The sequence below is a fragment of the Panthera pardus genome, unplaced genomic scaffold (genome assembly GCF_024362965.1).
Source record: "Panthera pardus isolate Hobbes unplaced genomic scaffold, ASM2436296v1 HiC_scaffold_24, whole genome shotgun sequence".
In the NCBI taxonomy this organism is placed as follows: Eukaryota; Metazoa; Chordata; class Mammalia; order Carnivora; family Felidae; genus Panthera; species Panthera pardus.
Window position 1 is genome coordinate 30,432,708 of NW_026526810.1, and position 12,398 is coordinate 30,445,105.

Below are 12,398 nucleotides of genomic sequence, written 5' to 3' on the forward strand. Positions count from 1 at the left end.
AAGTGCTTGTTAGCTAACTGACTTATTAGCATGACTTAAGTCCTAAGAGTTAAGTATTACTTTATTTCTGGACCCAAAGCTTAAGTGACTCCATCAAACAATGCCCTGAGGGAGCAAAGAACCTGAGTGACTGGCCTTCATTATCATAGAATGTTTCCAAAGTAAGTGGGCCTGTTAATTACTTTCATTGCAATGTGACATACTATGCAAAAAAAGAGGGCAGTAACTAGTATGTTGGGTTAATTTATCATTCAAATATATGCCCTTAGTTTAGAAATTCCTATTCTTCTAGGTGAGTGTTGTAAAACAAGTATGCAGGCTCTAAAACTAGCTAGCTATGGGGAGAATCCAATTAAAGGGCCTTACTAAAACCTGCTTGGGAAAAAAAACCCCACTTGCCTCATTCTCATTTCAGCCAACATGTATAAAGCATCTATCCTATCCCTAGGACTGTGCGCAGTACACTAGGAAATACAAGGGAACACAATGGACTCTGCTTGACCTTGAGAAACAACACTGCCTGGGGGAAAAACACAGAGCCAAGAGGAGAGAGACAGAATTCTGGCTTTGCCACTGAATGGCCACAGACCTGGGGGTCCTAGCTTTTTCCCGTGGTCAAATGGGCTTATTAACATTTACTGGCTGTCCTAGAGCAGGCTGAAAACAAAAAACTATGATAAAAGAGAAAATACTATGAAACTTCTAAAAAATTATTGTAATGTAAGGTATAACAAATCATATTCATGAGACAACTAGAGAATAGCAGGAAACTCAGAAGCATACCATGTATCATAATATAATACAGAATTTCTCAAAATTAATTAAACGCAACTCTAACACAATTCAACATCTGGGAGATGTCTGTAGATGTTCCTCAAAAAGAGCCCTGCAGTCAAGTAAGCATAGGAAGCACAGGGGTCAACAATTTTTCTATTATTTGGTACTACCATTGCCAGTTAGCTAACATTTACTCCGTCGTAGTAAGTTCCTTTTCTATGGAACATCTCATTTAACCTCACAACAACCTTATTAGAGGTCATTACCCCCTTTGACACATGGAAAAATGAGGCAGAAGACGTTATGTAACTCTCTGCCAGTCACACAGCTACTTAGGGGCAGATTCAGGGTACACTTACCCACAACACATCCTGTTCTCTACTTTCTCAAAGTTTTCAAAATTCACTGTGAATCTCATAGAGGGGAAGAGGATATGTGTCTTTCTTGAATTGGGGGGGAGGGGGTTGGAGCAACATGTAACATTTTGGGAAATGGAGCAATAATGAAAGTACATTCATTTTCTTTTCCTAAATTATTCTTCTTCCCAGGCATAAATAAAACTTATAGCCTAAGATATTTCCTTTATAATCCATTTCACCCAAATTAGTAATCCAAGAAATACCAACTTAAAATTACCTAAATCATTATCATAACACAGAGAATAACTCAGCAGAGGACTATGCGCAGCACCCACAATACCACTTGGTTTAAATGTCTGGGCCCAGAATTTCACACTGTAGAATTGGGGGGAACATCCAAACTTAAAAGGCAAAAATGTGATCAACTATTAAACAATATATATTGCAGTTACACACGATATCCTATCCTTTGAAATTCACAACATCCCATCAGTGGAGCAAATAAGAAAGAAATATTAAACTTTTGCTTTGCATTTATTAGCTTTATTGTACTTTATAAGAAAAAAAATTAAATAGGCCCATTAGCCAGTTTTGTTACCAATGAGTGGATTTTCCAAAATTTTCTTCATCTAGTTTATGTAGCATAGCCTGTAATATAATCATTTTGTTTGAAAAATCACAGTTTTTATAGTCAACACCATTAAGGTAAACTTAGTGTAGGAGAAAGTCAATCATAACACATCAAACAGTTTTATGGAGACTTTAGTAAAGTGGATTCTCATTTCTTGACAATTATACCATTTCTTGGTGCCGAACTAAAAGCCAGGGATATAAGATCAATACAACGGAAGCCCAGGCAGAAATGAAGACCAATGATTAATAACAAGTGGTTAAGCAATTTGGTATCTTTACCTTCTCTCCTCTTAAGGATCACCTAAGCAATAAGATAAATGGGATGTCTTCTTTGTATAGAAATATAGTGTGTAAAATAAAGCACTAAAATCATCATGTTACTGCCACTCACCTTCCATAAACAACCACTGTCAAAAATATATTAAATCCAGGGGTTGCTCAGTTGGTTAAGCGTCCGACTTTGGCTCAAGTCATGATCTCGTGGTTCGTGGGTTTGAGCCCTGTGTTAGGCTCTGTGCTGACAACTTGGGGCCTGCTTCTGATTCTGTGTCTCCCTCTTTCTCTGCCTCTCTCCCACTCATGCTCTATCTCTCTCTCTCTCAAAAACAAAACAAAACAAAACAAAACAAAAAACCATCTTAAATCTGGGGCCCCTGGGTGGCTCAGTCAGTTAAATGTCGACTTCTGCTCAGGTCATGATCTCACAGCTCATGAGTTTGAGCCCCACCTCAGGCTGTCAACGCAGTGCCTGCTTCAGATCCTCTGTCTCCCCTCTCTTTCTGCTCCTCCCCAACTCTCTCTCTCAAAAATAAACATTAAAAAAAATATATTACAACACACACATATTAAGCACTGGCCACAGTAGATAAGTAAACTCAGGGTAAGTTGCTAATATTAACATAGCATTCCAGCAGGTATAGAACTTGTGCTAAGGAGGTGTAAGATAACGTGTTGTTGGGGCGCCTGGGTGGCTCAGTCAGTGAAGCATCCGACTTCAGCTCAGGTCATGATCTCATGATTCATGGGTTTGGGCCCCGCATCAAGCTCTGTGCGGTCAGCCCAGAGCCTGGAACCTGCTCTTGATTCTGTTTCCCTCTCTCTCTGCCCCTCCCCTACTCATGCTCTGTCTCTGTCTCAGTTTCTCTCTCTCTCAAAAATAAACATTAAAAAATTAAAAAAAAAAAAAAGATACTCTGTTCTTTTATTAGTTCTCCTAATATAAGGAGATCTTGTGGCCATGCTTCTTGGCTACAAACATTAACAAAGCAAACAAGGAGTTACTGTGTAATGGATACAGGTTTCAGGTTTACAAGATGAAAACAGTTCTGGGATGGATGGTGTTGATGGTTGCACAACAGTATGAATGTGCCTAATGCCACTGAACTACTGTAGACTTAAAAATGGTTAAGACACTAAATTTTATGCTTCTCACCATAATTTAAAAAATAATAAAACATTAACATGATTCTAGATTGTCATTTTTCCTTGGTAGATAGGCAGGTTATTTCCATTCCCCTGCCTCCCTCTCCCCTTTCTGTTGGTAACCTGTGTTGTAAAATAAAAGATTAAAATGTTAACATCTGGGATATTATTTCTAATAAAAATCATCTGCTGGAGTTTGGTAGTCTTACGTTTCCCCCCTTCTAGAATAAACCAGAACACTAAATTCACAATAGGGCTTCAATTTAAAACCACAACCATGCCTGAGCGTTCAACATGTGGCTAAACAGAGCAAATAAATAGGTTAGGAGTCTAAAGAAATGTTTTGGGATTCCATTTGAAGCCATTAAAAGGAACCCAAAGAGTTGAAGAGTTGCTAGAAATCTTTCCTGTTTCTTTCCTGTTTTATTTTATCTGGCTATCAGCATAAAAGCATTAATAAAAAGAAAGGTTGAGGCTTTGAAAAGTGCTCTCTACAGTGAACTTAAGAGAAGCAAATCAGGGCATGCAGGTTCCTCCTTCTGTCCTTTCTAAGGGTACCTGAACCCAAGAACGTTCAGAACAGGGTAAAAACTCCAGTCAGATTACGAGTAAGATGAAGAGATGCTGTTTATGCAGCACTGGGGGCTACTTGGAAAGGGATGTCAGTACGATCCAGGGAAGGACAAGAGTACCTCAAACTCTTCAGACACAGTAGGTAGCCATCAAACATGTGAAGGGCATGGCCTCAGGATCATGTTAGGGCTGCACTATTATTTAATTCTCTGAATTATTACAGTGGAAGCACTTAACTTTCAGACCAACTATCCACAGTCCTCAGTCATCTGTAGGAAAAAAGAATCCAAATACATGAACATAAGTTCTTAAAGGACTAGATTCAAGAGAATGGACTCCAATCCTGGCTCTACCTGTAGAGAGAAGACTGAAGCCCTGAGTGGGTGAATAGGTCAGACGACTTTGAAGAAGCTTCTAACCCTGAGACACCTAATTCTACGCCAAGGCTGCATCTCTGTGTGGAGGATGTTCTGGGATTTTAAGATGTGACCCTTCGTGGTCATAAGGCAACGGGGAAATTTTTATCTATAGTCACGTGGTTAGCAAACACTTAAAATTCCAAGAACATTAATAACCAATTATAAATTATTTCACAACTTTGAAAATATATATTAATATCAACATTAAAACATCTAAGGTAAAAACACAATCATAATGGGATACAGAGTTAGTGTATATATGGAAAACAGCTCTCTGGAGGAAAGCTTTATTACTCCCTCAGGGCTTTCATACAGAGTATGGATTTTTTAATTCCTAGTGGAATATTTTTCATACACCATTGCAGACTATTAAGTACTAGATATTACATTATGTAGTTTAAACTTTGCACTACTGCATGAGAAAGACTTCCCTGTCGAGAGAACTATTTTTTATGGTTAGCATTTTTTAATATGAAAATGAACACTCCTTTAGGGTAAGATCACTGCTACTGGAATTTGGGAGAATTTTATAACTTAACATATTCATCAATGTGTAGAAATTCTCTCGGGGGACTAGGGAGAGAAGGAAATACAACAGGAAGAAGGCTTTTTAATAACTTACAGTGTCGACACAGGGCAAAGCAATGGTATTTATAAGGTTTGTCTTCCACTGGGCACAGCTGTAAAAAGGCAGGGGACTAGTACAGGGTGCTAGCAAGTTTAGAAAAAAAATGGTGTTAAAGAGCAAAGGAAAAAAAATGCATTAAACTTCAGGCCAGTTAAAGGTACACCTGTTAATGGTGGACTATTAACGTTCACCCAGGAGAGATGCAGACTCAGAAATATTAAAAAGGCAATATAAATGCACTTTTGCAAGCAATTCCTCAGAAAATAGATGCCTTGCAGAATTTTGGAGTCAAAAGTAGAAATAAAATCTAAGTGCCAGTGGTCATTTAAAAATCTTTGCCACGGAGAACTTGGATACTCACATTTGGCAAAAGTGGATAGAAAGTTTAAACAAAATCGACTACTCACTTGTAGACTGTGCCTCCGTTGCCATGACCAAGAGTGTCTCGATACCGTATGTCTTGTTCATTCATCTCCATGAGAAAGAAAGAAAAACAAAAAGGGTGTCATGCTGTGGATGGAAATGTCAAGGAAAAGCAACTCTGGGCCATAAACAACAAGCAGTCTGGGTCATTTCAAGTTCAGCTGCAAGAACGAGAAGATCAATACAACATTTGCTGTCCAATTTATAAAAGACGATACCAAGGGACAAAGTGATGGAAAGTTTAATGACAATTTGTTTGCCTGGGTCATTTCATTAAAGTTTGATAAAAGGTGTCAAAATGGAATGATATAACATAGCTCAAAAGGGTCAGGTCAGAGATACGGATAAGAACACAGTCTCTAGCACTACACATAACCAACGCCAAACAGCAGTGCACATAACCAAAATCAAATTTGGGAAGACAGCACACACACACAGACACATACCCAGTAATCTAATGCACAATCTGTAAATAAATCAGCCCCTGAAAACTCCTCAGGTGACCCCACAGTTAACATTAAACAAACTAACTGAATAATGTTAATGATTTTCCTGGAGTAGATACAGCTTTCCTTTGGAAACAATAAATTAGTATACAGCGGTAACTGGGTAGAAATCATATTATGCCGATGGAAAAGTGCCAAATCGGTGCACTTAAAAATGCATACATAGACAAATACTGAAATCCATAAAGGGAAAACATATAATAATGTGATTCTTATAAACTCAGGTCATTTTCATCATTTAATATGTTAAATAGCATGCACATTTTCTCAGGTTCCATAAAACTACTACACCACAAAGACTACTCTCGTTTGTATCATGAATAGTAGTCAATTATTCTAGTGCCCACAAAATAATGTTTTGGAGTTGTAAAGAACTCCTTAAATTATTTATCAAATGACTTTGAGACTAGTCAGATTATATTTGATGCATTCGGTAATTTTCTACACAGTGGTCCAGTTGCTTAAAAATTAACTGCCAACTTTATTCACTAAATGGATTCAATAAAAGTGTTATTTTCCATATAGCTAAAGCTTGGGAAAAGCCATAGTAAGCCCTGAAAAAAAATCAATTTCCTGGGAATTGCACTGCCTTGCATGGGCAGATGGAGTTTTTAATTCAATATCACCTGGAAAAAAAAAATAGTTTGCTTTCAGACCATTATAGTAAACCTTTAAATATTTTGCTCTAAACTTCCGCCAATTGAATAAAGCAAGGCTCCATTTATCAAGGGAAATATTTTTCTTCTATACATTTCTGAAGTTGAAGCTTCAGAGAGCTGTGATAATTAGCAGTATAGTGCAGGTAACAGAAACAGCTTCCTTTCCAAGCCGTTCTGCCAATCCCTAAAAGAATATTGACAGAGTAATGTGTAAAGGCCAATTCAACACCCAATTTAATTGTAGTACAACCTGATTGGTGCAATTTGCAATCAGCTAATTACTATATTTATGGTCAGAGACAAAATGATAGACAAGTCAGAAAAATTGGCAACTATTTTCCTATTTGAGGGAAATTTTGCTCTTCATTACCTTTCTTGTATTACTAATACAGAAAAAAAGAAACCATGTTTTAACCTGCATAAAAGATGGAGCATGAAGAGAAGAGAAGAAAAGAAAACTTCCTTCTTCCAGACCAAAAGAGAAATTGTAAAACAGCATGTAGGAGAGCGGCACATAAAGGAATTTGAGATGTTCAGTAGCACAGCTAGGACCAGGTGGGCTTTGATCAATGGCGAGGAAGGATATACATGGAAACTGCGGGACCTACTGGCGAGTACAAACAGGCTAATTCCTTCCAAAACACTTCTCAAGGTAGTCTAAACAGCACTCTTAACCACCTCATTTGTACCATTAACTTGCCTAACAAGCTGCACCCTCATCAGGGCTCAAAGTAAATTTCCAAGAAAGCAAATTTCATGGACTACATAGGATCCAGGCTCCGCAGGGGCCACACTCTAAGACTACATCCCCTCCACCACTCTGTCAGGACCTTCCAGATAAAAGGACCGGTAGTTTCCTCTCAGAAAAATATACAAGCCGAGACATATTGTCATTACACATTCCAATGACACTCTGGGATGGACCTAGGACTTTGCAGGGGGCTGGATTTTGTGGCATTCTACTGAAGAGAAGGCAAATGGGTAGGTATGGCAAGTCTCTGAGCTGCTTGAATCATTATAGTCCTGACATCGTAGGGTTATTTTACCTCTCAAACTCAGGACCCTGAAAAGAGAAGTGGAGCAGCCGCCTGCCCCCCATACCCAGCATTCTGACCTGACCAGGAGTGGTAGGCATCCACCAGGGGTTAGGCTGAGAGATGCTGTGTACTGTGGGTGTGGGTGTGGGTGTGTGTGCACGTGTGTGTGCGTGTGCTAAGCAGCGTGTGAGCAAATGCAAGGATAGAAATTTGGAATCCCTCAGACAATAAGATTGTAAGAGCCTCATAAAGATAAAAGTGGTTTTGAAGCAAAAGTTCTAAAACCATCTCACTTAAAAAGACAGTCTCCATAAAAAGGTAAAGTGTTTCTACAATGTTTTAAAGTTTTATAGACCTTTGCCTGGCCTATGAGCTGACTGATAGGTTTTTATATTTAAAAAATATCAGATTCTTTTTCTTTTGGCTTATTTGGATTTTCTAACTGTTATATAGTATGCAAATATTATTCATGTAAAAAAATGTTTTAAAAGAAAACTGTTGGAGACAAGCTCATTAACTGATTACAAACAACCTTTTGAAAATCTCAAATCTCTGATTAAAATGGATTACTTCGGGGCACTTGGGTGGCTCAGTCGGTTAAGTATCCAACTCTTGATTTGGGCTCAGGTCATGATCTTATGGTTTGTGAGTTCGAGCCCTGCATTGAGCCTGATTGGAATTTTCTCTCTCTCTCTCTCTCTCTCTCTCTCTCTGTCTCTCAAAATAAAATAAACTTAAAAAAAACAGGTTACTTTAATTGATCTTCACTATGAAAAAAATCATGAACAGGATCAACTAACAGCTAATAACATTTTTGCTTTTTTTCCTTAGATAAGAATATTAATTGAACTTTTCAAATTGAAGCACAGGAACAGTGTTCATTTTGATACAAAAGTGGGATTTATATGCCTACAGTGTACAATATTTAAATATTACAGTTGGGATCAAGTATCAAAAACAATCACAGAATTTTGCAGCATTTCAAGCACATAGCCCAATTCACTTAGGTCATAAAACTAGTCAATAGCAACTAGTCAAGGCTAGAACTTGGTCCTTCAGTATTCTCTGCTCAATGCCATATGTCAGCAGCTGATGTCCTGGCTAAGTATGGAGGGACATCCTCTCCCATCAGTGGTCACTGGTCCACAGGAAGGAAAACAATCAACAGAAGGGCACCCACAAGTTAAAAGCAATTTCATTAGCTATGGTATTTGTTTTTAAGAAAATAAATGTTTTACAGATCACATAGCTATATAGAAAAGAAGTAAAATAAAGTTTTTATTCAATAGAGATAAATTGTTTTAAAATATAACTCAGTTTTCTTGCTTTGACTAAAAAAAGCAAATAAAAGGCAGAATACTATATGTGAGACTAGAGGAAGAAAAAGCCATTGGAGTTAAAATTACATGTCAACTGAAAGAGGGCAAATGACCTGGGAACAATGACAGGCATTGGGTTCTGCTCCTGCTGAAGAAGAGTCAGGGGCTGGAATGAAACGTGAACCAGACAGGACAACCTGCAGGGCGGCAAGGTTGTTCCTGTGTGGGCAGAGGATGGTGTCATGAAGTATGGACTTTTGTGTCTGTGCAGACAGAGGAGAGGGTCATGCTGTGTGGACCTCCATACAGTCTCATTTATGTTTTCGTCTTGTCATAGGATCTAAGATGAACCATAAGAATCTAAAGAGTTTTATATAGTGGTGATTATACAGCTTTTAAAGCTTATTTTATAGTCGAATTCCTATTTTTCTTCCTTTTTAAAAAAAAAAATTTTTAATGTTTATTTATTTTTGAGAGGGAGACAGAGCATGAGCGGGGGAGGAGCAGAGAGAAAGGGAGACACAGAATCCAAAGCAGGCTCCAGGCCCCAAGCTGTCAGCACAAAGCCCAACACAGGGCTTGAACTCACGAACCACAAGATCATGACCTGAGCTGAAGTCAGATGCTTAACCTACTGAGCCACCCAGGCACCCCTAAATATTTTTTTAATGTTTATTCATTTTTTAGAGAGAGAGACAGAGACAGAGCATGAGTGGGGGAGGGGCAGAGAGAGAGGGAGATAACAGAATCTGAGGCAGGCTCCAGGCTCTGACTTGTCAGCACAGAGCCCAACACGGGACTCAAACCCACAAACCGTGAGATCATGACCTGAGCCGAAGTCACTTAACTGACTGAGCCACCTAGTGCTACCCTCCTTTTTATTTTCTAAACACAATAAGTATGCTTAAAGGCATCTGAAGTTCTCAAAATAGCCAAACATGCAGCAGGATCAGAATTAGTTCTAAGATCTGTGGCTTCTCAGTACAACTATACTTAATTTATCAGGAATAGGAAAATATTGTCACCTTCTCCTATAAAAGCTAAAACACGAAAAGAAGAGAAACAACTTTAGAGATGCAAAGGTGAAAGTTGTTCATCCTTGGAGTAACTATACACTTTTTTAATCCTTTAAATTGACCCACTGGGCCATTTCTAATCCGTTTCACATCAAGGGCCAATGTTAAAGAGATGATACCGCACTGAAAAGGAAGTGGGAAAAACACATCACGAAATCACAGCAATGATACTGATCTATAGCTCTCAATGAAACATGCCAAAAAAAATCTTACAATCTGGCTTTTTTTAAGCTGGCAAAAAAAGGAATCCTCGGTCATTAAAGGATAAAAGAAAAACGATGTCTCCATTCCAAAGACTAAATGTTAAACTCTTAAAAAGTGCTTGATTTAATACAATATTAATGAAATTAATGGGGAAAATGAAATGGAATTCAATTATGGATCAGCAAAGAAAATATTCTTTGTTTATTGTCTGCCTATGTTAAGAAGAATCAGCACCTATTGCTTATAAATCATTAAAATAAAAATGCTCAATTAATCCTTATTTTATATGTAAAGGTCTGACAGAAACTAGACCCATCACTAGACCTTTGCTTCACAAATCGAAGCAATAATGGTTTCAGAAAGCAGTCACACTGTATGAGCAGACAATTGGAGAGATTTAGTAAATCCCACTTTATAGAGCAGAGACTAATCGGAAAACACAAGCCAGTCAAATGTTTCTTATGAACTGTTGACACTATATCAATGCTGAATCAATTGGTGGCATTTACTCTGAGTGACAGAAAAGAAATAAATATTTATATCACATAACCTATATCAATGAACCCAGGCAGAAAGCTATTTCTAACCTGTCAATATTTGATTATCTTGAAGAATCATGTCCCTTTCTTTTAATGATTAATATGAATTCCTTATTAAACCTAAGTGGAGGCTAGTGGAAAGGCAAATCATTATTAATGCTTGAGAGCATAAACCACTAAAATAAAAAACTATGCTCAAGTGTTAAAGTATCGTTAAATGTGACTTACATCTTCCATATCAAGTGGTGTCAGTGCTCAGCCCAGAAATTTATTGATGCCACAACTGGGCACATTACTTCACTGCGATGCAATCTCGCTCAGTCTTTAGTTACCCTATAGCACCAAGGAACTGAGAAATTAGCACAAGGAGGAGGTATTATGAGGACTTCCAAACGTGGGTTTTTCTGTTTTGTTCGTTGTGACTGAAAGCAAATAAAGGCTGTTCCTTAAAAGAAAGAAAACGCCAAACTGTTTAACGCGGGGTTAACACATTCCCAAGGGAAGGCAATAAACAATCTTTAAGTGTCAAAAATCATTCTTATGACAGTCTTCCACCACAGAGAACCTCATAACTGAAACCACTAAGATATTTATGGCACTAGGTTTGTTGTCAAAACATTAGGAACATTTCAGAATGCTTATTTTTTGCAGTGGAAATAAACTGTTTTTCATCTTTGAAAGAGGAATCTATGACAGGTTATTTTCCATTGCCTGAGTTGAACAAATGTAGTTAAAGCTTCTTAATTTATGTCAATTTTGAAATATATTTTCCAGCTGAAGAACGCATGTGACTCACACATAAGTTACAATTAGTAACTAGACTTGCAAGCGTGTTAAGAGACACGGAAAAATCCCAAGCTCGCGATTTCTGCTTTTAGTCAGGTTTTGTTTCATACTGGGTCCGAACACATCCAGGGCACTAGGGGGACACATTTGCAGATCTCAATCCAAACAAACCTCTGGCTGCTTAAAGTACTTTTAGGTACTAGATAAACACTATATAAAATTTTGAAACCATCATGATTATAGAGACAACACCAGATTCTCCTTGGCTGTACACAGAATATCTAAGGACTAGAATTCCCACACTCTGGATGACGACCAGATGTCAGAACCGGATCAACTTATTTTTTCTAACTGTATTCAAGGGACTGTGTGCTAAATAAGTAGGGCTTCCAGAAGCACTATCATACCGTCACTGTTTTAAGGCATGAGCATCCATCTATTAGGCCACAAAGTTACAGGTGATATTAAAGGACAAGCACAAGGACCCAGCTTTGTCTTCTTGACGTGCTCCACTACAAGTACTTGATTCATGAAATGCCAATGAGGCTTGGAGAGGTCAGCGTGTGAAGGCACTGAATAAGCATCTGAGATAATTAAGATTTCAGCCTTCGAAACATGGACGGGAAGTGAACAGCAGTTAAGAAAATCAATAAGAGTCTTTTATTTGCAGTGACACAGATGTCTCAGTCAATAGAGCCTAATAGGCAGGCTTGATCGCAATGGACAGGCGCCTGCCTCCAAGGCTATCAAAGGGCTTCTTCTATAACAAACATTAAAACGCATTTATGTTGCTATTGAAGAATCGAGGACCCTGTAGGTAGCTTAATTTGCCAGTGTATGTTTAAAAGCACTATACTATTTCAGATGTGTCCATTTACTGGAATCAAAATTAGTGAGAAATGACTGGCCCGCAGGCCTGTTTGTCCCTCACTGGCTGGGTTAGGTCATGCAGCTTTAGATGGCCAGTCCACTAGGCCAACCAAACCAAGGGCTTCTCAGGCCCAGGATTTTAAACGCCAAAGGTCTGCTGTTACGGTG

The 12,398-nt window shown here is 38.2% G+C and overlaps 1 protein-coding gene across 8 annotated transcripts in view; it reads right to left on the minus strand.

Annotated features, from left to right (window-relative positions):
• Positions 1-12,398, minus strand: part of MAP2K5 (mitogen-activated protein kinase kinase 5) — a 271,133-nt gene that overhangs the window by 207,390 nt on the left and 51,345 nt on the right. For all 8 annotated transcript variants that reach the window (XM_019441682.2, XM_019441683.2, XM_019441680.2 and 5 more), the window contains exon 8: positions 5,219-5,283. In XM_019441682.2, coding sequence (XP_019297227.1) covers positions 5,219-5,283 — 65 coding nt within the window. The remainder of the gene's footprint in view (positions 1-5,218; positions 5,284-12,398) is intronic.